Consider the following 26,640-nt stretch of genomic DNA (forward strand, 5'->3'; position numbering starts at 1 on the left):
ACACAAACGCATACTTTTGTCTTTAAAAACGCTGACTTATACAAACGCTGACCAAAGTGTAGAGGTCCAAACCTCTCCGCTTAGCGTGTGTGTGTGTACACGGCACAAACGGAGACTTGTGATGATGTCACGGTTGTGCGCTGTCATTTCCAAACTCAACAACACTGCCTTGCTGCCTTTAAAGACACTATACGATGACTTACTGTATTTTTTAACGTAAACATGCTTCTCTTTTCACTCAACGATAATAAAAAGACACATCAAAAAGGGCTTTGCGACACTCCCGCCGGTGCAAATGACAGTCAGCTGTTTTGGATACGATCGCTTTTGGACCTTCACCTGATGGGACAACTTTGACAAGCAAGAGTTTTTGCTCTGTGTCATAAGAAAGATGCAACATTAGCTCATGTTTTTAGTCCTTGTTTAACGCCAAATCTTGAAGTTAATTACGTGTCTTGCTTCCATGAGCCGGGCGCGACCGTGCGTTGCGTAATCCACCAGGACTAACACAAAACGATATCCCCGTGTGCTCTGGTGGAATTGTCCGATGAGGTCCATACCCATTCTTTCGAAGGGGACCTCCATGAGCGGCAATGGGCGCTTGCGTCGCCACTGAGAACTGCACAGATATTCCCCTTTCCTACGGTCCGTGAACGCACCCCCACGCATTGTGTCAGTAAAAGGTTAAATCCCGGCCAATTTATGCCCAAAAATACGGGGTGCGAGAGGTGTGTACTTACAGCTACCTCGACCCTATGCTTTTGTCCCTCATACCAAATTTCTACTGGGACCATAGGGTACTCGTGCACATCCCCATGAACACACCTGATTTTTAGCCGTGTTGCTTGCCTCAAAGCCCCGGGTCGAACCAGGTTCTGGTGGATCATGGTCTGCCCGCAGCCCGAATCCACCATCGCCTGGTATGTACTCCTTTGTATCGTTACCTTGATACCGAACGTCTCACCCGGGCCGGGGGAGGGCACTGAAGGGCCGGCCACCCGGGTCACGCGCCCCACCTCCACCTGCTGAGGTCCCTGACGCGCGTGACCGGGCCGCCCACGCCTCCAGCACGCTTGCCCAAGCGTTTGAGGGGCCGTCTGCGCGGGAGATGTTCTGAAGACAGCAGCCGGGACCTGCGGGGAAAGAGCAGAAGAATGGTCACGCAGGTCTTGATGCTGGGGAATGTGCTCTCCTCTCCCTTCCTCCTGTTGCGCGCTCTGTCCACGCGTTGTAGGTCTCGGTTGCGCTCTTTGTCCGCGCGTTGTAGGTCTCGGTTGCACGCTTTGTCCGCGCGTTGTGGGTTTCTGTTGCACGCTTTGTCCGCGCGCTGTGGGTGCCGGTTGCGTGCTTTGTCCGCGCGCTGTGGGTGCTGGTTGCGCCTCGCGTGAACGGCCAGGTAGTACTCGGCGAGCGTCACTGCTGCTGCGAGGTCCCGGGGCCGGTGGTACCGGAATCAGTTGGCCGTCCGCGTCGGGATCGCCTCCAGGAACTGCTCTCGGATGATGTGGTCCAGCAGCCGGTCATTTCCTTCTCCCGGCTGCAGCCAGCGTGTCGCCGCGTCCTTGAGCCGCTGGCCAAAGGTGAATGGCCGGTCCTCCTCCCCCAGACGCATGGACCGGAATCGGCGCCGATACTCTTCAGCGGTGCCTCCCGTCCGGTCCAGCACCGCCTTCCTCAGGTCCGCAAAGCGCATTCTGGAGGTCGCCTCCCCCGTCAGGAGTGGCAAGAGCCGCACCCCCCACTCTTCCTCCGGCCACGCACATGCTCTTGCCGTGGCCGCAAACATTTTCAAAAAGGCATGGGGGTCCTCTTCCTCCTCCATGCGGTGTATGGTGACGGCCGTCGGTGTTGGCCGTTCCCCACCCATTTGGTCCGCCAACGCCCGCAGGACCTGGGACTGTTGGTGGCTGCTCGCTGTCACCTCTGCAAGCACGCCTGCGAGAGCCGTCAGGGGGTCGACTTCCCCCGCCTCCGATGGTCCAGCCAGATTGGGCGCCAAATTGTAGAGGTCTTGCTCTACCGGGTTCTCTGGACCACCCAAGATGGACATTACAGCCGTCTTTGCGTACAATGATTTATTTTTCAATAACTGGTGCTTTTCAGCCATGTCTCAGTTTCTCCACCATCAACCACCTTTCTCCTTCCCGACCGCTGCCTTTTACAGAGCGGCAGGTCATCAGACAACCACTCACAGGTGTGTCATCTACGCACCTGCCGCTAATCTCGAAGCCAGTCCTGACACGCCCCGCTTCTCCGCAGGCCCGCAGGTCACGCCCCACCACAAAAACATATACAATACTAAGACTAAAACACTCTGTAAGGCATTAAAACACCAAACATGCAAAATAATGGGTTTTCTAAAAATGTGTCTATTTATTGTAGTTGTTTTTTTTTCTAAACCTTGGTCAAAATATTTTAGTGTGTGTAGAAGTACTTTTTGAGCACATTCAATAATACTGCTATAGTAACAAATCTCCAAATTCTGAACTTCAACAATACAACATAAGTGTGACTGAAGGTATTGCAAGACAATGATAATGACGTTGAGCACAGTCGATGTAAAGAAAGGACGGCAGGCAAGAACTTAACAGGTATTTTTTATCTGAACACAGCCTTGTTGCTCTTCAAAACACAGCAGTTGTGAAGAGCTCTGAAGACCAACAGTGTACTTCAACACTTCACAGTAAAAGTGCTGCATGCTAAATCTTGTCAGACAATAAGGGTGTCACTAAAATAGCTTGCATAAGCATGTTTTTTGCAAATTCGCTGTGTTCTGTAAATATTTAGGTTTTGCTGAAAATATGATGTGTTGTGTAGTCCATGTTATTGAATTTATTTAAAGGAATCAAAATTGCAATGCAGTTCAACTCAAATGCCACAAAATCCTTAAGAGAAAAATGGGTATGTTTAAATTTTTTAGTACCAGTTCGGGCACCGTTTCAGAAGTACCGACTTAGTACTTAGTACTAGTATCGGTATAAATGTAAACGATTCCCATCCCCATTGACATTCCTGTTCACTCTCCATTCTCTGTCTTCTGATTATTTTTACATGGCCTGTTGTGGGACAATTTCAAGTCCAGGAAAGAGTTTGTTCCTTTAAAACCCTTGATTAAAAACTTGTAGGCAGTGTTGAATGATGAAATAAAGAAATCAGTTACATAGCTGGTATAGGCAACATACACACTATTGAGAGGGATACAATATTTCTGTAGATTTACCTACTGCTAGTAAACCTTGTAGAAAAAATTTATTCCTGTTGTTTTTTTGTTCCACTTAAAGGCCTACTGAAAGGATTGTTTTTAATTTAACCCTGTAACACCCCTTGTTGTAAAATTACAATGTTACCTTTAACCATCGTAAAAAACAATCTGTTATATATTTTTTTTAACCACAATTACATAGTCTTTGGGTCCTATTGTTCAGTCTCACAAGGCTATTGGATGGTACATTTGTTTATAAGTCACGCCTTCCGGCCATGAACTCACACAACCTCTCAAGGTTTCCTTTGAACAAAATCTATTTGTTTAATTGGACTGGATTCATCAGATTCAAGTAATTAAAATGTCTTTTATATTTGTTTTGGTTGTTATTACAATGTCTAGAGCATGTACATATGTAGTTATTGTGGAACAGATGCATCACATTTAATTTAGAGCTTGTTATATAATTGTTGTTGTTATAAACGTTTTTTAAGAGTTTTATCTTGTTTCATATTTTTTATATTTGTAATAAATGACTTTATAAAAATATAACTAATGTGTGATTATTATTAATTGTATATACCGTTATGGGGCTAAGTATAGCAATCAACCCTGCAAATTAACCCTTAGTTGTTCAGACAAAGTGAGTACAAATACAGAAATTCTGCTCCCATCAAAGCCCAATGTTGCAATATTACAACATTTCTCTAAAAACATACATAAACATTTTTTTTTAACTCTTCAATTTCTGCATCAAATGCCTCCTACAACAACATCTGAAAGGTCAATTTTTTTTTTAAAGGTTTTTCTATATTTGGGTCTTACAGGGTTAAACGGGGATAGCAGATCCATTCTATGTGTCATACTTGATCATTTTGCGATATTGCCATATTTTAGCTGAGAGGATTTAGTAGAGAACATCGACGATAATGTTCGCAACTTTTGGTCGCTGATAAAAAAAAAGCCTTGCCTGTACCGGAAGTAGCGTGACGTCACAGGTTGAAAGGCTCCTCACATTTCCCCATTGTTTACACCAGCAGCGAGAGCGATCCGGACCCTGAAAGCGACGATTACCCCATTAATTTGAGCGAGGATGAAAGATTCGTGGATGAGGAACGTGAGAGTGAAGGACTAGAGTGCAGTGCAGGACGTATCTTTTTTCGCTCTGACCGTAACTTAGGTACAAGGGCTCATTGGATTCCACACTTTCTCCTTTTTCTATTGTGGATCACGGATTTGTATTTTAAACCACCTCGGATACTATATACTCTTGAAAATGAGAGTCGAGAACGTGAAATGGACATTCACAGTGACTTTTATCTCCACGACAATACATCGGCGAAGCACTTTAGCTACGGAGCTAACGTGATATCATCGGGCTTAACTGCAGATAGAAACAAAAGAAATAAACCCCTGACTGGAAGTATAGACAGAAAATCTACAATACTTTTAAACCATGGACCTGTAACTACAGGGTTAATGCTTTCCAGCTTGGCGAAGCTTAACAATGTTGTTGCTAACGACGCCATTGAAGCTAACTTAGCTACGGGACCTCACAGAGCTATGCTAAAAACATTAGCTATCCACCTACGCCAGCCAGCCCTCATCTGCTCATCAACACCCGTGCTCACCTGCGTTCCAGTGATCGACGAAGGACTTCACCCGATCATTGATGCGGTCGGCGGCTAGCGTCGGATAGCGCGTCTGCTATCCAAGTCAAAGTCCTCCTGGTTGTGTTGCTGCAGCCAGCCGCTAATACACAGATCCCACCTACAGCTTTCTTCTTTGCAGTCTCCATTGTTCATTAAACAAATTGCAAAAGATTCACCAACACAGATATCCAGAATACTGTGGAATTTTGCGATGAAAACAGAGCTGTTTGTATTGAGATACAATGTGTCCGAATACTTCCGTTTCAACCATTGACGTCACGCGCAAACATCATCATACATAGACGTTTTCAACCGGAAGTTTCGCGGGAAATTTAAAATTGCACTTTATAAGTTAACCCGGCCGTATTGGCATGTGTTGCAATGTTAAGATTTCATCATTGATATATAAACTATCAGACTGCGTGGTCGGTATAGTGGGTTTCAGTAGGCCTTTAACCATAAAGCAGGGGTCGGTAATCTTTGGCTTTTCGCCATGAAATCCAAATATTTTAAAATGTATATTCATGAAGCCATATATTTTTAACACTAAATACATCCATCCATCCATCCATTTTCTACTGCTTATTCCCTTCGGGGTCGCGGGGGTCGCTGGAACCTATCTCAGCTACAATCGGCGGAAGGCGGGGTACACCCTGGACAAGTCGCCACCTCATCACAGGGCCACACTAAATACAACTAAATTAAATCAATTTTTAAGACAAACAATTTTAAAATATAAGAAGTCTAAATGTATTCATTATAACTCTCTCATACTAACACAAACAAAAAATACATTGAATACTTCATAGTCATACCTTTATTGGCGAAGTTGGTAGAGTGGCTGTGCCAGCAATCGGAGTGTTGCTGGTTACTGGGGTTCAATTCCCACCTTCTACCTTCCTAGTCACGTCCGTTGTGTCCTTGGGCAAGACACTTCACCCTTTGCCTCTGATGGCTGCTGGTTAGCGCCTTGCATGGCAGCTCCCTCCATCAGTGTGTGAATGTGTGTGTGAATGGGTAAATGTGGAAATACTGTCAAAGCGCTTTGAGTACCTTGAAGGTAGAAAAGCGCTATACAAGTATAACCCATTCATCATTTATTTATAACATGTGTCAAAGTGCGGCTTCACATTTGACCGTTTCATTGAGGAAAAGTTATCATTGCATATTAGACACACACCTGGTCTTGGCACAAAGGAAAATTCCTTTGTCCATTCATCCTGAAATGTACAATACTCATCTTTTTTTCTTTTCGACATCTCCTTTTCAAAGGGCTTTTATCTACATAAACTATCAAGTTGAATATTTGATTGAATGGTGGAGCATTTACTTCTTGACCTCACTTCACATGGATCTGTGGTTGGCTTAAGCCTTGCAGGTAGCTGTAGCCAAACCCAGGCCTGAACTCAAGCGGTAGAGAATGGATGGATGGATTGAAATGCATGAGAATGTTTTAAGGTGTGTTGGCAGGGGACTCTCAAAGAACTCTGCTCTGTCCCACCTCGCCGCGTGTTTGTTATTTAATGAGAGGGAAAATGAAGGTTTCAGACACGTATTTCAATGCTCAATCAATTACATTTATTTGCATCAACAATAGCAATATACTTGGAGGCACTCTGGACCGTTGGCAACACGATCACCAAGCTCGTTGGATTACGTGAAGGCAAGAGTCCCGTTACTCAGTCATTCACTTTTTAAGCTCTTACGAGAAGAAGTCCCCTGGAGAGGGGCCATACACGTGGGCTCCCATGTTCTTTCCTTTCATACTTTGATATGCTCTTTGATAGAATAGAACAGGACTTATTGACACCTACTAAAACCAACAAATCATGAGCTTCAGTGATGCACAATACATTTCACTCTGATCTACTGAAGCATTATTGTTCAAATAAGCATCATCATACAAAAGGTGTTCTAAGGCTCTAATGTTAAGCATGAATATTAAGCATTCTAAGCTAATCTTTATGTGAATAGTTAATGAGCTGTTCAAAAGTCATGAGCTATTTTAAGAGTAGAGTGAATCAAAAATGGGATACATTGTAACATCAAAACTGGTCCAAATCACAACAATCCCCCTGTTGACGTACAAAGTACGTCACAACCAACAAAAATCCTGACATGTAATGAAGCAATCTTAAAAATGGTAAATAGCATAATAATCTGTGACATAGCAAAAATAAATCATGTAATATATCAGAGCAAAAATCAAGTCAGTGTCAAGAAGCATGATAACTGTAATATTGGCATTAAAGTAAATCAAGCAATGTAATATGCAAGCTTTAAAATTGAAATCAAACATTGATAAATGTAATATGCAAGTTTTTTTAAAGTAAAATCGAATGATCCCCCTGTCACGACCCTAAAAAGGCATTTCAGGTGGGATATCAACATCATCATATTACAGTTCTACGGGGGCAATGGCAGCCATTGCATAGGCGTTAACAGCGGTGGGGTCAAGATTATTGTAAGCAGGGTGCATCATGTCATCCTCATTGTTATACAGGTTTCTGGGGGAAAGGCCAGACATGGCATAGGAGTTTGCAGCCATGGAGTCTGGGTTTTCGTAAACGGACCTCATTTCTGGAGTTCCTACGGGGTTAACGTTAATGTGTGGCATTTGGGCTGTTGACAAGGGCTCTGATGCAAGGGATGATACAACATCCGCAACCAGTGAGGATGGCAACAAATGTGCGATAGAAATGAGAAGGGAAAAAGCAAGTTGTCTATATTTACCGAAAATAGAAGTAAACCAATCTTCCAGGGTTTGGACACTTCGGAACCCTCAGCTAGTTGCTGCTCTGAGAGTGTCCTAAGGGCCTCCACTGCTCAGGTGACAGAGCCATCAGGGGCAGTGTTGTTAGGGACGAATGTACAGAACACAGCACCAAACATGGAACACACTCCCCCTTTCTCTGCCAAAAGAATGTCGATAGCCATCCTATTCTGTACGGTCGGAAGCGAGGTGGCCGCTAATTGCTCGGACAGTCCGCCAAAAGCATCGCGAGTGAGGTTGGCTCAGCGTTGGACATTGCAGTGGACATAATTGATGCGGTCCACATTTTTGCTTGGGGTCACTGGAAAGAAGGCACTTAGAATGGGAAGGTTTTCAAAGCCAGCTGCTATCTGATCAGCTAATTAATACTCGTATGGGACACCTATGGCATCTATGTAGGTGGGGGAGTTCTTGGTAAGGTCAAAGTCAGGACTATGGCAAGGTCTAAAATTAACACGTACAGTATTTGATGCCCTGTCCAGCATCAAGTCTAAGCGAATATTGTCTTCTGGCTGGTCTGTAGTCAGATTTTGGTGTGATTTCGACTGGGTCGCAATTTTTAAATCAAACCGACAGTTGGGCCGCTGTAACAGTAGGGAACATTAGAGGGGCATTACTATACAACAGGTTGTACAAATCAGTGATAATAATAGTGTGTGCAGGTGTGTTGTGTAGGTGCATATCACCATCTGACGTTTCGGAATAAGGGTCGACATCAAGTCAGTCGGAAGCGTTGCTCGAGACTCCAGGTCCTCCTCGCCAGTTGTGGTCATCAGGTGGTTGGTAAGAGTCTCTGTTGTCGGTAGCCATTGCTTCGCCCGCGGCTTCGCCAAACCCCTGGTTTCATGGCGGCGTTGCCATTGCTGGTAGTGGGGCGGAGGGCGGTGGTCAGTATTGCGTGAGCGCACTTTGTCTCGCATCAAGGTGAGCGCTGTGGTCCATTGTTCAAGCGCAGCGAGAGTAAGGTTGCTGTTTTTGTTGACACTCTTGCTCTTGCTCTCCTTTTCTTTCTTTTCAGCATGCATAGCGTGCTTGTGACATTTGTCTAGGCGGGCTTGATTCCAACCGCCCATGATCGACTGCTCGACCGCCGCCTTAAGTGAAGGGCGTAGGCCATTGACGAGAGCAGTGGGCATAGTTTCTTCGAAGTGGCCCACACGAGGACCCCAATCTTTGGGCCGTTGATGACCACAATTAGCAGCGCAGACCTTTTCGAGTTAGCAGTAGTATTCTTCAACAAGCTCGACCTGACTTTGCGGAAGACAGCATCCAGATCAGGTTGCGTTGGAAACTCCTCTTCAATGTGGGCGAGGATGCGATTGATGTGTGCTTTCAACGCACTCCCAGATGGGTTGGGCGACTTAGATTTTGGTTGGCCGATATTTCGACCACAGCTGAGACTTTGGCAAAATTGATGGAGCCCATTATTTGTTTCAAGATGTTGGTGATTTTGCTGCCAGTAGGACGCCATGTGCGGACTAAGGCATTTAACGTGTTGCGGAACGCTGTTCCGTTATTTTTGGAGTTTGTTCTTTGCTGTTTCGATGAGCTGTGGAGGTTATGCAATCTAAGATGTTATCAATAGCAAATGACATGTTTTTTTTACCACTTTATAGTTCAGGTTCTTCATCACATACACAGCTACTCCTCCTCCGTTTTGGTTGGTTTTGTTGATGTAATTTAGTTCATATCCTTTCAGATCAAAATCTATTCTTTTTTTGTCATCAATCCATGTTTCTTTGACAGCGATCACTTTGAAGGGTTTTTTGAATTGTTCTAAAAAGTGCTTCATTTTGTTGTAATTTTCATACAAAATTTTGCTGTTAAAATAAATAATTGATTATTTGTTATCACTTTTAATATTGGTATTATATTGTTCTTCTTGTTAAGTGGTCCCTTGGAACATAGTGTGTTGGTGTTTTAGGTGGTTGTCCTATCAGAGTAAATTACAGTGTATTTATTTATTAGCCATGTACAGAGGATCTTATTATAGTGCCTTAACAATTAGTATGCAAGCCCAAATGAAGGCGACTCAGCGTGAATTGTTTGAGATCATATGAATCCCAGATGTCACAACTGCATGGAATTCATGCAGATTAACATGGCATGCAGAATACTAATGCTGCTGATTTCCACAGAATTTAATTGATGTAAAAATAAATAAACCTAAAACAAATTTTCACGTCATTTTCATCATAATAGCCTTTGGCAGTGATGGGAGAGGGGGGGGGGGGAGCAAACATTATGTTTCCTGCCCTTTGCCCTCGTTAAAATGCTCTCTGCAGCTCCTGCATGTACAGATTATGAGCAGAGGCTACCTTGGTGTGCAACTTCATTAAAATCTATTTAAATCAACTTCAACTGCTCCTTCTAGCGTGTGCAAACAGAAGTCTCTGGGAACATCATTAGAGAGTGGGAACGTGTGTGTGGTACTTCCTCTGAGTTTGGATAACAAGCTCCTTCACTAGTGTCAACACCCCCAACCAATTGCATCCATGTTGCTATAATGTTCCTGACAGGCTTGACGACTGTTTTGCTTTTGTCTTGATCCACTTCTTTTGTTCCTGAGTTCAGCAGGCATGTTCTCACTACAAAGTGGACTCGGCTGCCCTTAAGGTAGACTTACCGTCTGGGCCCCAGTAAATACACCAAGTGTAGGGAAGAGGCCTGGAAATGGCACTACAGAGCAAGGTCTGCTAAACCCTCATTAATGCGAGGAAGCATCCCTCTAAACTTTGCTCAACCTTCACACTTTCTCTAAACATGTGTATTAGAAATGTGACGATTGATTGATACATCGATATATGGATTTATTTTCCTAAATTTCAAGTATATCGATATATGCTCGGCAAGTTTGCCTTCCAAGGGATAGGTATCGATCCAAGATTGCTTTAAAAGAGAATTGATTAAGTTTATCAATACAAGAAAAAGGAAAACACTGCGATAGAAAATGGATGGATGGATTTAAGAACGGTAGACTTTATATGAAGTTTAGCACATGTAATATTAAGTCTATTTTCCCGTCTGCGGCGTCATCAAAACTAAAATGGCGGTTATCTACGTTGGACGAGAAAGGTCATAACAGATGCAAACAACAGTGTAATATCTCTGACGTGTGTCTGTGTGCCTTTAAGAGATGGTGCTGGTTTGTGTGACGTGTGCGAGTCCCGTTTGAGTTTGGGTGTCTATATGCTGAGTGTTTCAACGTGAGTTGTGGCGAACAGCAGCTCTTGTATATAATGTATGTGTGTTTTGACTTTTGAGTTTTTTACCGCTTGTCAAGAAAGCGTCTGAGACAGAGTGTATCTCGGACTGTCTTTTCTTCTCCACATTTCAACAATATCATAACTTTCAGCTACAGCACGATTATAAAAGCCACAACAAATACAACGACACAACACAATGATGAGGTCGCAAGACAACTTTGAATTACAGAAATTCGAACGACACAATGGAAATGACAGCGCTGCAAGTTCCATGACACACCGACTCCCCGAACAATAATAATAAGTAATTTGATTAGAAATAAATACATGAATGATGTGGGCTATGGAAATTATGAAGCGAAGGAAAAACGCCATCAACAGTGCTGTGCTTCCACTTCCACACACCTGGGACGCTGTCCATCATCGGCAATGCGAGGGTAGAAAACAGATACTTTATGGTCGTGTCAGAGAACTTTTTTTTAAGCTGGTAAATCTACTGTTAAAATGTTACTGTACTTTTGTGGAAAATTGCTTGGATGTTTAAAATGTGAGCAGAAAGGGTTTCCTGTTAATTCAACCTATAGTGTTGGTTGCACTTTTTTCATAAGATGTGAATGCATTGTTGTTTACTTGCTTGTTTGTACCCATAATTCATTTATACATAATTCCCTTACAAAAAATAACAGGAATAGCGAAAACTTCACCTACAGTGTCCAGCATCCACTATTTATTTCCAGTCACACTGGTTGATTTGTTTTGCTAAAAACTTACTGAATCCATTTCTAACTCACTATCGTTCTGTATCGTTCTAAAAAAACAAAAAAAAAAACAATTTGTATTAGCAACCACAAATATTGAATCGTATCGAATCTTTGTTAAAACGAATTGTTACACCCCTAATGTGTACTTTTTGCTGCAAAGTGATACTTCAGATGTTATTGTGCCTTATTTGATGCCACAGTAATGCAGAACAGCAGTATTTTTTAGGCTGTAATGTGCACTCACTCAAAGTCCAATGCGGCTTGATCGGAGGCTAAATGTGCACCGGGAGAGTGCTTGAAAATGAATATGTCAAAGGTCTTTGATGCGTATAAAATCTAAAGCGTAAAATATGAGTTATCTTTACCATGCCCTGTGTTGAAGATGAGTATATTGTCATGCAGTCATGACATAATTTTTTTAAATAAATGTTTTTTTACCTCCTTTAGGAGTTTATGTAATTGTTGCCTTTGGTTTGTCTGTCTGTTAGTTTGCAAAATAAATCAAAAAGTTATAGGAAATATCCTAAATGGGATAAGGAACAATTGCTTAGATTTTTGACCTGATCCGGATTGTTTTTACTACATTACCTTATGCTTACATTACAAGCTTCTCAAGGCAACATGGCTCAGATAGTAGAGCAGCCGTCTGTAAACTTGAGGGTTCTGGTATAAATTCAGTTCCTGTTATCCTGGTTATTGCAGTTGACTGGTGTATGAATGTAAATTAATGTTTGGTGGTGGTCCTAAAGGCTGTAGGTGCAAATTGGCAGCCACGTTTTTGTTGTTCTACCCCGGGCAGCCATGGCTACAAAATGTGGCTTACCAGTGTTAATGAATGACGGTTTGCCAGTTCTCCCTGTAAAGCGCTTTGAGTGTCTGGAAAAGCGCTATATACTGTAAGTCTAATACGTTATTATTGCTAAAGTAATTTTTTTTTTTGTGTGCGTATGCTAGTGGCTCCACAGAGGTAAAGATAGTGGAGACGGACAAGCGGGGTCACTCAATTTATTTCATTCTGCTACACACATAACACATAGATAGTGTTGCGCGCGACCAGTCTTCTTCTGAGGGAATAAAACACACTGGTCAATCCCAAATTCTTTTGGATGACATATATGTTGAGTAAAAATGACCCCAGAGAGAGAATGGTACTTGTCCAAGTTTTACTAAAGCTTTAGGAGACCAGACCTTACAATAAGCCATAGCATCAGCAAGCGAGGTCTAAATCCAAACAAAAAGAGTCAGCTTATGTAAAGCTAAACCAGCCCCTCTCGCCCAGAAAGGAGCACAGCTGCTTCTTCAAAACAGATAAGAAACTGGCCAAAACAGCTCTGTGAGCCGACAAACAGGAGCCCTTAAGACAAAACAAAGAGTTTACGAGCAGACATAAGATAAAAGCAAGGAGGTTGCGAGAATACACACTACATGGAAAAATACTAACTGCTTTGAACATGACTATGGAGTAAAAAAAGAACACTTAAAAATATCTTATTCTCACAATAGCTCAAAAGGTTATAGGCAGATTTTAATGTAACTTTTAAGAAATTTGCTATGGAACACGTCATTACATTTAGGGCGTGATCTGGATCACCGTCTGAATCGAGGATTTTTTTTTACTATTAGGATGTAGGGTCCTGGTGGAGGTCTGTTCTCTCTGAGTGCTTTTGTAGACGTTATTGTCGGTAGTAATGGCATAATATTTAGGCTAGTTTACACAGGCTTGAACAAGAAATGCCTTAATTAACTTGAAATACCTTTCTTTTTAACTTTCTCTCCTTACTTGTGTCGAGTGGCAACTCTGTTTAGGTGCGTGACTAGCTCTATCATTCCTGACAGGGGGTTTGGATGCACAATTTATTTTTTCGAAAAGAGGGACAAGTGGTAGAAAATGTATTGATGGATGAACTAAGCATAGAGAAACATTTTTATGATATTGGGGATGTTTTTTAAAGTTATTATGGCCAACAGTATGTAATTAATAGACTATATACAGTATATCCATTCATACAATAAATTACTTAAATTTGGTTACATAAAAAAAAAAGTGTAATGTAAAAAAAAAAACATTTTGAAGGTGTGGCGGCATTATCTTGCAATAGCTTTGCACCACACAGTCATTTATATATAGGGCAAACCCTGCTGTAAAGTGCCCGCTTAAACTGACATCCACATACGTGTTTTATTCATACATGGCTTTTGTCAATGTAAAATGTTATTTCTGTGAAAAATGGATCGGTTTATGTCGACATGTATTATTTGTCTTCCTGCCAAAGCATAGGTGCGGTTATGTCAAAATGGAACTGCCACTTACCTTCAAAGCTTCAGCATCAGACCAAACGTCCTTTATTATTTCACAATAAACTTCTCTTTTCCGTAATTAACAATATGCACTCTTTACTTATTCTTTATGACTGTTAGCCACCGGAAGAAATACTTTTATGTTCACAAGGTATGTAGGTTAAAAAATTGTATTATTGTCCATTCTCTTTATGTCTGACGAATGCCGCAAGTATATTTGCTAGCCAGGCTATTTTTTCTGCTATGTCGACAACCGGTTTGGTCTGTGTGAGTCAGCCACCCTAAGATGTCGACTTAAACAGGTTCTACTTTAGTCAATTTGTCCAACAGATTCATTGCATTCAATTAAACAGATTCTGAAATTAATTTTGAAAAATCACATCCATTCTCTGAATCAGCCATGCCCAAACTTGAGGTAGTGACGTAAAAACAGATGCCTTGCCAGATTTTGTGGGTTGTCAAGTGTCAGTGAACAGTATATCTGCTGGGCACCCCGTCTCTTAATTGGGTCTTAAACAGTCTGGGAAAACATGCTCCAAATTGTTTATTCATATGATTGTTTGAATTATATTTTAAACCACACTGATTAGATGTTAAAGTTGTTAAAACTAACATTACGTGCCTTTTAATATTATTACCACGATTGGCAACCCTGTTTTTGACTTTGATTTATTTATACACTGACTGAATTCCTACATAATGTTCATCATGATGTTTGTCGTCATAACCTGTGCATTATTCTGTCATTTGTAGATCTTTGCTGGTCCACATGGAAAATGGCTACTTCGGACAAGGCTTTGACCAGTTTTGTCCTCAACTTCACCACTACAACGTCTTTGTGGACAACTTTTACAATGCCGTAAAAGTCATTGAGGTAAATGCTAGGGAACCGGACATCACTATGAACACACACAAACTAATAATTCTACTGTTGAATTGATTGTCAATGAATCGTGTAAAGAGCCTGTTTGTTAAAATGTTAGAATTTTGAAAACAAAGTAGAGCTTTCCTTGGGTGTCTTTAAATATATATGCTGAGTTTGTTCATAATTGACATGAGTGACAAGTTAAGGGCTTTATGTCACCCAAATGTTGACACATACTCATGCTTACATGTTTGTGGACATTGACTTAAGCAGGCACTATAGACCAGGACTTGAATAAGTGGTCGACATAGAGCAGGTATATTATACAAAACCAACTTTTCATACCTTTTGGCCCGTGTTTTTGTGTATTTTGAATACCCATAAATCCCGAAAATTTGAATCCAAACCATAGTGGCATGGCGGGGATATTAATAAAACACTTTTGCCTCTTTCCAAACGAGCCCTTTAGAATTTGGGATAATTGTGATGTATTTGTTATAGTTACGCCAGCGGATATCTCCACATATGGTAGGGGTTTACCCGAAGAGCTTTGCGCGAGTCCGCCATTTTTATTCAGTTGTCGACAATAAGTTCCTTATTTTTTTCTATCCTCTTGTGGGGCGGACCAGCTTGTGCATGCAAATGCATGATAAAATCCTCCGCTACTGCCATTTCTAATAAAGACAAAAAAGTAGCCTAAAGTTATACTGCGTCGGTAGACTCGATATGAAAGTGCTAAAAACAAAAAAAAAGGCTGGTGGGTGGAGACACGCTAGAAGGGGGTTTTGCCTGCAGGAGCACTTTAACACGTAAATATACAGCCCACAAAACGGCGCATTCTAAAAACAAAAATGGTCAGAAAGCGGCTAGAACAGACCTGGGCATTCTGCGGCCCGCGGGCCGCATCCGGCCCTTTGTACGTCCCTGTCCGGCCCACGTGAGGCCAATCATAAATTACAAAATACATTTAAAAAAGTATCTCGAGTGTGCAATACAACGGTGCTGCTTTTGTTTTGAAAAGCGTTATTTGTATGACTTCCGTGTGGACGTATGCTCGTGCGCGCAGCGGCAATCACAAATTACAAAATACATTCGTGCGTGCAATACAACTGTACTGCTTTTATTTTGAAAAGTGTTATTTGTGGGCGGTCCGCCCGGTTATCCCCGAGACGCTAAAAAAAGAAAAGGTGATGACGAATGGCGTGTTTTCAACAAGACATGGACTGCCAAGTAAAGGTAAAGCCGTGTGCTTAATTTGTGGTACACATGTTGCTGTGTTTAAAGAATATAGTGTAATGACCTGCTGAAGTCGATGTTGTGTTCTTGAGTTGCGTAAATGAGGAGTGAGGATATGTGCGTGTGGAAGGAATGAGATAAGTTGAGCTGTGTTAGTATAGCTTGCTCAATAAAAGTTTAAAAAGAGCGTCAGACTTGGTGTGCACTTCTTCTGGACGCTACAATTGGTGGCAGAAGTAAAACTTTGCGCATACTGCACTGCTTAATTGTGTGTCAACGTCATCGAGAGGGACGTGCCACGTGAGGAGCTCGCCAGAGAGAGAGAGAGAGACACTACATGGAAAAATACTAACTGCTTTGAACATGACTGGAGTAAAAAAAGAACACTTAAAAATATCTTATTCTCACAATAGCTCAAAAGGTTATAGGCAGATTTTAATGTAACTTTTAAGAAATTTGCTATGGAACACGTCATTACATTTAGGGCGTGATCTGGATCACCGTCTGAATCGAGGATTTTTTTTTACTATTAGGATGTAGGGTCCTGGTGGAGGTCTGTTCTCTCTGAGTGCTTTTGTAGACGTTATTGTCGGTAGTAATGGCATAATATTTAGGCTAGTTTACACAGGCTTGAACAAGAAATGCCTTAATTAACTTGAAATACCTTTCTTTTTAACTTTCTCTCCTTACTTGTGTCGAGTGGCAACTCTGTTTAGGTGCGTGACTAGCTCTATCATTCCTGACAGGGGGTTTAGATGCACAATTTATTTTTTCGAAAAGAGGGACAAGTGGTAGAAAATGTATTGATGGATGAATTAAGCATAGAGAAACATTTTTATGATATTGGGGATGTTTTTTAAAGTTATTATGGCCAACAGTATGTAATTAATAGACTATATACAGTATATCCATTCATACAATAAATTACTTAAATTTGGTTACATAAAAAAAAAAGTGTAATGTAATTGTGTGCGCAGCCTGCTACGTCATCGAGAGGGACGTGCCACGTGAGGAGAGAGAGAGAGAGAGAGAGAGAGAGAGAGAGAGAGAGAGAGAGAGAGAGAGAGAGAGAGAGAGAGAGAGAGAGAGAGAGAGAGAGAGAGAGAGAGAGAGAGAGAGAGAGAGAGAGAGAGAGAGAGAGAGAGAGAGAGAGAGAGAGAGGCAGTGTCTACAGGTGCAGCTCATGCTGCTTGCCATGGGGGAATTCCGCCCTCAATGAAGACTCCCAGGTTTGATGGCAAGGCGAACTGGGAGGCATTTCATCCCACTTCTGACATCAATTGTAGAGTCCAGAAGAAGTGCACACCAAGTTTGATGCTCTTTTTAAACTTTTATTGCGCAAGCTATACTAACACAGCTCAACTTATCTCGTTCTTTCCACACGCACAGCTATCCTCACTCCTCATTTCCGCAACAGCAACGCTTCCTCCTTCTTCGCCAAGCACCTTACAGGCGTGCTACGTTCACAACAAAGAGGATGCAGGATAAAGTGACAGAAATTGAAATTTGTGCATGGTATTATACATCAGGTGTAAGAAAGTGTTAAAAATAAAACCATCAAAAGCCATCTGCTTTTGTATAAAGATAAGTTAGGTTAAATGAAAATATTCTTATTTTTTATCTTACGGTATATCAAAAATAATTTAAGCAAAATTTAATTGAAATATTGTCGGTGTGGCCCTCCAGCAGTGCTCGGGTTGCTCATGCGGCCCCCGGTAAAAATTAATTGCCCACCCCTGGGCTAGAAGATGGTCTTCAAAAACTAAATCTATGCAACATTTTGACTAAAGCACCAACATTACATGTTATGTTAACCTTTTTGACCTCAGGGCCCAACTTTTCCACTACAGAGGGGCCCAAGATCCACTCAAATATTAACACTGAATTAATAATCTTACTCTTGATTTTAATCGTATTTGATATTTAAATCTAACCTACTTTAAGTTTAACAGGATAAACCTTGTCAAATGATACTAAAACATTTGTTAATCACAAATACTATTATCAAGGCTTAGGTCAGGCTGATTACAAAAATAAATACTAATTAAATATACTGCTATAATTGGGACTCATACAAACGGATATTTTTTTTTTACATATATTTACGCAGTGCTAAAATAAATTCTGACTAAATTAATAATAATGCAAGCGACATAAAATGAATGCATGGATGGAATAATACATATGTTTTTTAAATAAACTGTTGATAAAAGTTAAGTTAAAAGAAAATACACATTTACCACTTTAGTTATAATGTTTGCGCTTAAGAAACTTCTGTATGACTTATGCTCCAGACTGTTTGTTTGATATTGTCCTTACTGCTACAAGTAGTGAAAAGGTATATTTATTACAATTGAGCACCACTGCGGCACATACAGACCACAGCTGAGGAACAAACACTTATGTAGACCACAAAGAAATGTAGAGAAAATCATAATATGACCCTTAAGTGGTTTCTACTGTCCTAAACAACCTTGAAAACAATTAACTATTTGCCTTGATGTCAAATTGGAAGTTTTACATTTAAAACATTTTTCTCAGCTCCAACTGAAGAAAAATAAGGCCTTCAGACGCTTTAAGAAACTTCAGGAAGCTCGGCCAGAGTTCAACAGCCAAAAGTTAGAGGTCCTGCTTCACCTTCCCATCGAGCGGACTGATCAGTAAGTTTTCCGAATCAATAATCACTGAATAAGGTATGTATATAACCTAAAACTGTATTTCTACTGAAAAATGATGTTTATTTACCACACAGTTGAAATTGTCTGACTTTTTTATGCATGAATGTACAATATACACACACTGATGTACAACTTAGAATGAAAAGAGCAGAGTAAGTCAGGACAGTGTGAATGTCTGACTAAAAATTACATGCAAGCAATATTTTACCGCAGATTTTGAAGCTGATAATCTTAAACATTTAATCAGCTGTTTGCATTTACATGCAGTTTTGAATACATTTCAGTCCATTTTTTATACTTATACTATGGAGTGGGAATAATATCACTAGCATTGTATTGCGGTATGACATATCGCGTTATAGTGATACAGTATAATATCGATTTTTTAATAATGATTTTAAAAATATATAACTAACTTTGGATAAAACTACGGTAACTTGTTGGTATTGCAGCGACAAACGATTAACGAGTAACAATTCATTGGACAAAAAAGGGTCAAAATCAATGTAGTTCCATAATTAAATTTCCACTTATTACAAATGTACAGAAAGTGGATCACTAACCCCGCATAATGAGGTAGCGGTGACAGCGACACTTTGCAAAGCGGAAATGCAAAATTGTCTCATATATATAGTGTCGCTGTCACATATATACAAGTTGTAATTTAAGCTCCACTTTAAATGTATTAGTGAAGTATGTAAAATATTGCAATATATCACCATATCACAACATTCCATTGTATTGTGACAAAATATCATGAACGCTCTAATATACTATCATGCCCCTGTTTCTTCTTGTTGCATGTTGATGTTCCCCTTAGAATCCAGTTGCAATTCACCAGTGCAAAAAATATTTTGTTCAGAAATGTATTCTTGTCCCAATGCACTTTAAATAAACAATGCATCATTAACACATTATTTTTACAGTAAACAGCGGTGTAACTTTTTTAACACGTGTTTCATTGCACTGTTCTCTAAAATGTCTTGTAGATAAACAAAACAAATATGAATATATTAGGATTTAGTTACACCATTAAGGTTTAGATATGTCACAAACGTAATACCATGAAGCTCGCTAGTGTAAGCAACATAAGCGTATGTTGACAGTATCAAAACTAGCCATTGCTTGCACTTTTATTTGTGACTTATTACAGACATGTTGATTGGGTGTTAGTAAAATATTTTGACATTTTAGCTGTTTTCCCTCCATTCATAAAAAATTGGCTGGTACATATTGTATATGTACAAGTAACTTATTCCCATAGGACAAAACAATAGGGCAATATTTTGTTAGTCACTAGTGGAGCCTGTTTATATTGACGCCCCTCGGACTAGCTGACATAAGTGTTTGTTTCATAACCAAAATTTAAAACAAAACTGCGAATTGCTTTCGAATTATTTTACAAGGAATGAGGAAAATGGGTGATAAAAGATTTTGAACCTACAGTTGTTTACCGTGTTTTTTTTTCTTTTAGAGCATATTTAGATTTTTATGTTTTCATATTATATTTTGAACTCCTATCTGCTGTGGTAATTCTGTTTTAATGCCTTGGTTTGCAATAACAATAAAGCTTCTGTAAATCAAAAAACATACATATAAATAAATAATCCAAGTTAATACTACTTTGTGTTTCAAATGTTATGTTAACAAAAGCAGTAGACCATGTATGTATTACTTTGACACGTTTAAGTAATAGGAATAAGATGGTGGACTGAATCTTGATTAATTGGGTGACATAAAGGGGCCTACTTAAGCGGGTTGCACAATACTGTACCTGATTTGTTTTTGTGTGATTGGTTGTTGTTCTATCTCTAGTCATTTGCTGCATTTCAAATTCCATCATCTATGTTGGCAGGTATAATTATTATTGTTTGATGTGTCGCTACGGATGTACTCAGTCTGTCCACTAACTGTCAAAATGTATTTTGCTAAGTATCGGTTTGTGTTAGCTGTAATTACATGCGGTCCTGATCTTGCTTGTTAATTAGAGGAACAAGAAGAGAAATCATCTCAAATGAGCTTTCCAATGCAGCAGATTCTGTGACATTGGTTTATCAAGCTGCTTGTTTGCATCTTAATTAGTTCCCCCGCCCCCCATCTATTCGCTTCTTCTGTGCTCATCATCATTCCAGATGTACTATCAAACCTTCGATATGTTAGATCTATCCAGCTAAACCCTAAAATCTGAGAGTGTACTTATTCTTATTTAGTTATTTACTTACAATCGTTTGATTCATAATACTTATATTTATGTCTAAAGAAAATACCAGACATGCATACATTAGAGAATTTAATTTCTGATAAGATACCTCAGATATGCATATCATGAGGGTAAATACATAGTGATACTGTGACTGCATGCTTCTGAATATAGCTTTGGTGGTCTAGGCCAGTGGTCCCCAACCTTTTTGTAACTGCGGACCGGTCAACGCTTGAACATTTGTCCCACGGACCGGGAGGGGGGAGGGGGTGTGGGTGTATGGTATTTTTATTTTTAATTTTTTTTTGTCATAAAAAAATACAATCATGTGTGCTTACGGACTGTATCCCTGCAGACTGTATTGATCTATATTGATATAGAATGTAGGAACCAGAAATATTAAAAGCCTACTGAAACCCACTACTACCGACCACGCAGTCTGATAGTTTATATATCAATGATGAAATCTTAACATTGCAACACATGCCAATACGGCCGGGTTAACTAAAAAGGGCAATTTTAAATTTCCCGCTACACTTACGGTTGAAAACGTATATGTATGATGACGTATGCGCGTGACGTCACGGAGGCAACGGAAGTATTGGTACACCAATGTGTCACCATACAAACAGCTCTGTTTTCATCGAAAAATTCCACAGTATTCTGGACATCTGTGTTAGTGAATCTTTTGCAATTTGTTTAATGAACAATGAAGACTGCAAAGAAGAAAGTTGTAGGTGGGATCGGTGTATTAGCGGCGGACTACAGCAACACAACCAGAAGGACTTTGAGATGGATAGCAGACGCGCTACCGTGAGTACAGCTTTGGCTTCCAAACATTTGATCGCTTGCCCGTACGTGCGTGTCGCTATGTGCATGTCACGTACGTAACTTTGGGGAAATATATGTTTCTTGCCGACTCTGATGGCGGCCGGGGTGTCTTCAAAAGCTACAACGCCCGCCGCCGTTCCGTAGCTAAGTTAGCTTCAATGGCGTCGTTAGCAACAGTATTGTTAAGCTTCGCCAGGCTGGAAATTATTAACCGTGTATTTACATGTTCATGGTTTAAAAGTATTGTTGATCTTCTGTCTATCCTTCCAGTCAGGGGTTTATTTATTTTGTTTTTATCTGCATTTGAGCCCGATGCTATCACGTTAGCTCCGTAGCTAAAGAGCTTCGCCGATGTATTGTCGTGGAGATAAAAGTCACTGTGATGTCCATTTCGCGTTCTCGACTCTCATTTTCAAGAGGATATAGTATCCGAGGTGGTTTAAAATACAAATCCGTGATCCACAATAGAAAAAGGAGAAAGTGTGGAATCCAATGAACCCTTGTACCTAAGTTACGGTCAGAGCGAAAAAAGATACGTCCTGCACTGCACTCTAGTCCTTCACTCTCACGTTCCTTATCCACAAATCTTTAATCCTCGCTCAAATTAATGGGGTAATCGTCGCTTTCTCGGTCCGAATATCTCTCGCTGCATTGTAAACAATAGCAAAATGTGAGCAACCCTTCCTCCTGTAACGTCACGCTACTTCCGGTATAGGCAAGGCTTTTTTTTATCAGCGACCAAAAGTTGCGAACTTTATCGTCGATGTTCTCTACTAAATCCTTTCAGCAAAAATATGGCAATATCGCAAAATGATCAAGTATGACACATAGAATGGATCCGCTATCCCCGTTTAAATAAAAACATTTCATTTCAGTAGGCCTTTAATAACAGAAAGGAACAACCCTTTTGTACGAATGAGTGTAAATGGGGGAGGGAGGTTTTTTGGTTTGGTGCACTAATTGTAAGTGGATCATGTTGATTTTATTAAAAAAAATAAAATAAAAAAATAAAAAGTTTTTTTTTTGTTTTTTGTTTTTTTTGTTTGTTTTTTTTCTTGTGCGGCCCGGTACCAATCGATCCACGGCCCGGTGGTTGGGGACCACTGGTCTAGGCCACACTTTGCAACAAAATGTTGGTTTTGCATGTTTTTCCACTCTCACACAAAATCTGACCAAAAAACTTAATTTATTTACTAATTTTTTACCACTTATTCTGTTCAGGGTCACAGCTTAGCTGGAGCCTATCCCAGTTGACTTTTTGCAAAGAAGAGGGCACACACACCCTGGACTGGTAGCAACGAGTTGAATAAGTACAAATCAAATCATAATAATTATTTTAAAACCTTATTTATCAAAATCAAATTGATTTGGGAAATTGGCTAATAATTCCAACCCCTATTCTGGGTTTTATTATATTGTGCTTTGTTGTGCTAGTTTTGGTTTCAATTTCAGTCAACTATTGCCACTTATGTTGACATCCTTTATCCAGTCTTGGGGGGTCTTGAATTAAACAGGGTGTGCTTTATTGTTATGGTTGCATGCATTCAATTACAATACGATACATTGCATGGGTCCAGTTTCTCATTACAACATATCTGAAAAGGAGTTGAAAGAAGCAGAGCCTAATTAATCATACCCCTTTTCGTTTAATAGCAATTTCTAACATATTTGTTTGTGCTCTATCTGTAACAATACAGTGAATAAATTAATAAATGATTAAGTAAATAGATACATAGATACATTAGTAAGTAAACAAATATTAAATACATGAATAAACAATAAAGTTGTCATAAATAAATAGTTGTACAAGTTATGAATCACATCATGGGATGGATAAGATTATCATTTTTTAATAACGCTCAAGATGTTAGTCAGGATTCTTCTTTCTTGTACTTTGTAAACACTTTGATTTTGAACAGTTTCTTAAACTGGATTATATTAATACATTGTTTGACTTCTTTGCTTAATTATTTCCAAAATTTAATTTCACATACTGATGACTTTATGAATTTCTTTAATAAGAAAATTGAAGTCATTAGAAAAGAGATTAAAGACAATGCATCTCAGCTACAACTGGGTTCTATTAACACAAATACGACTGTATATACGACGGATACCGCCCTCCAAAATAGTTTCTCTCTCTTTGATGAAATAACATTGGAGGAATTGTCAAAATATGTAAATGGGACAAAACAAACAACATGTTTACTTGACCCAATTCCTGGGAAACTTATCAAGGAGCTTTTTGTATTATTAGGTCCATCAGTGTTAAATATTATAAACTTATCACTTTCCTCTGGCACTGTTCCCCTAGCATTCAAAAAAGCGGTTATTCATCCTCTACTCAAAAGACCTAACCTCGATCCTGATCTCCTGGTAAACTACCGGCCGGTGTCCCACCTTCCGTTTATCTCGAAAATCCTCGAAAAAATTGTAGCACAGCAGCTAAATGAACACTTAGCGTCTAACAATCTCTGTGAACCTTTTCAATCCGGTTTCAGGGCAAATCACTCTACGGAGACAGCCCTCGCAAAAATGACTAATGATCTATTGCTAACGATGGATTCTGATGCTTCATCTATGTTGCTGCTTCTTGATCTTAGCGCCGCTTTCGATACTGTTGATCTTAATATTTTATTAGAGCGTATCAAAACACGTATTGGGATGACAGACTTAGCCTTGTCTTGGTTTAACTCTTATCTTACTGACAGGATGCAGTGTGTCTCCCATAACAATGTGACCTCGGACTATGTTAAGGTAACGTGCGGAGTTCCCCAGGGTTCGGTTCTTGGCCCTGCACTCTTTAGTATTTACATGCTGCCGCTAGGTGACATCATACGCAAATACGGTGTTAGCTTTCACTGTTATGCTGATGACACTCAACTCTACATGCCCCTAAAGCTGACCAACACGCCGGATTGTAGTCAGCTGGAGGCGTGTCTTAATGAAATTAAACAATGGATGTCCGCTAACTTTTTGCAACTCAACGCTAAGAAAACGGAAATGCTGATTATCGGTCCTGCTCAACACCGACATCTATTTAATAATACCACCTTAACATTTGACAACCAAACAATTAAACAAGGCGACTCGGTAAAGAATCTGGGTATTATCTTCGACCCAACTCTCTCGTTTGAGTCACACATTAAGAGTGTTACTAAACGGCCTTCTTTCATCTCCGTAATATCGCTAAAATTCGTTCCATTTTGTCCACTGAGATCATTATCCATGCATTCGTTACATCTCGTCTCGATTACTGTAACGTTTTGTTTTCGGGCCTCCCTATGTCTAGCATTAAAAGATTACAGATGGTACAAAATGCGGCTGCTAGACTTTTGACAAAAACAAGAAAGTTTGATCATATTAAGCCTATACTGGCTCACCTGCACTGGCTTCCTGTGCACTTAAGATGCGACTTTAAGGTTTTACTACTTACGTATAAAATACTACACGGTCAAGCTCCTGCCTATCTTGACGATTGTATTGTACCATATGTCCCGGCAAATAATCTGCGTTCAAAGAACTCTGGCTTATTAGTGATTCCCAGAGCCCAAAAAAAGTCTGCGGGCTATAGAGCGTTTTCTATTCGGGCTCCAATACTATGGAATGCCCTCCCGGTAAAAGTTAGAGATGCTACCTCAGTAGAAGCATTTAAGTCTCATCTTAAAACTCATTTGTATACTCTAGCCTTTAAATAGACTCCCTTTTAGACCAGTTGATCTGCCGTTTCTTTTCTTTTCTACTCTGCTCCCAACCCGGGGTGGACCGCTAGCCTGTCCATCAGATGGGGACATCTCTACGCTGCTGACCCGTCTCCACTCGGGATGGTTCCTGCTGGCCCCACTATGGACTGGACTTTCGCTGATGTGTTGGACTTTCACAATATTATGTCAGACCCACTCGACATCCATTGCTTTCGGTCTCCCCTAGAGGGGGGGGGGGGGGGGGGGTTACCCACATATGCGGTCCTCTCCAAGGTTTCTCATAGTCATTCACATTGACGTCCCACTGGGGTGAGTTTTCCTTGCCCGTATGTGGGCTCTGTACCGAGGATGTCGTTGTGGCTTGTACAGCCCTTTGAGACCCTTGTGATTTAGGGCTATATAAATAAACATTGATTGATTGATTGATTGATTGATACTAAAGGTCTTATTGTACATACAAATGTTTTGAGTTACATTTTTTTCTCTAAGATTATCTTTTGCCTCCTTTGTTGATAATAAATGTTGTACATTCTTGGGTAACAGGTTACAGTTTGCTTTGTGCATAATATTAGCTCTTTGCAGATGCGCCAAACTATTGAATTTCAATATTTTTGGTTCAACAAATAAAGGGTTTGATTGTTCTCGACAGCCAATTTTATGTATTATTCTAACTCCGGGGTTCTTAATCTTTTTTTACCTCGGTACCCAACTTATCCACTACCGAGGGGTCCGGAGCCCACTCAAATATAAACCCTAAATTAGTAATCTTACTCTTGATTTTAATCAGTAATTATATCTAACCTACACACAATTTACAACCTATCAAATGATAACAAACCATGTGTTAATCACAAAGTTTATTATTTATAAACCTTAGGCTTAGATCAGGCTGATGACAAAAATAAGTACTACCAAAACATACAGCTTAAAAAGTAACACATAAATAAATGATGAAAAAATAAATAATGTTGTGCTAAAATAAATAAATAAATTAAATTAATAATAATTATGTTTCTTAACTGAACTTTCAATAACATTAAAGTGCTTAAGTTAAGAAACGTCTCTATGACTTTAGCTCCAGACTTCTTCTGTTTGTTTAATATAATCATGACTGTCACAAGTGGTGGAAAAGTGTATTACAACTGAGTACCACACAGACCACATCTGAGAAACAGATATTTTTTTGGCAGCCCTACAATGGTTTCCGGGCCTTGGGTTTAGAAACACTGTTCTA

General features: G+C 40.1%; 1 protein-coding gene across 2 annotated transcripts in view; it reads left to right on the plus strand.

Moving 5' to 3' along the window:
• arhgef39 (Rho guanine nucleotide exchange factor (GEF) 39) overlaps nucleotides 1-26,640 on the plus strand; it is a 105,141-nt gene that overhangs the window by 15,298 nt on the left and 63,203 nt on the right. For both annotated transcript variants that reach the window (XM_062065682.1, XM_062065681.1), the window contains exons 4-5: nucleotides 14,646-14,766; nucleotides 18,535-18,653. In XM_062065682.1, the coding sequence (XP_061921666.1) occupies nucleotides 14,646-14,766; nucleotides 18,535-18,653 (240 nt within the window). The remainder of the gene's footprint in view (nucleotides 1-14,645; nucleotides 14,767-18,534; nucleotides 18,654-26,640) is intronic.

Source organism: Entelurus aequoreus, linkage group LG12 (genome assembly GCF_033978785.1).
Source record: "Entelurus aequoreus isolate RoL-2023_Sb linkage group LG12, RoL_Eaeq_v1.1, whole genome shotgun sequence".
NCBI lineage: Eukaryota > Metazoa > Chordata > Actinopteri > Syngnathiformes > Syngnathidae > Entelurus > Entelurus aequoreus.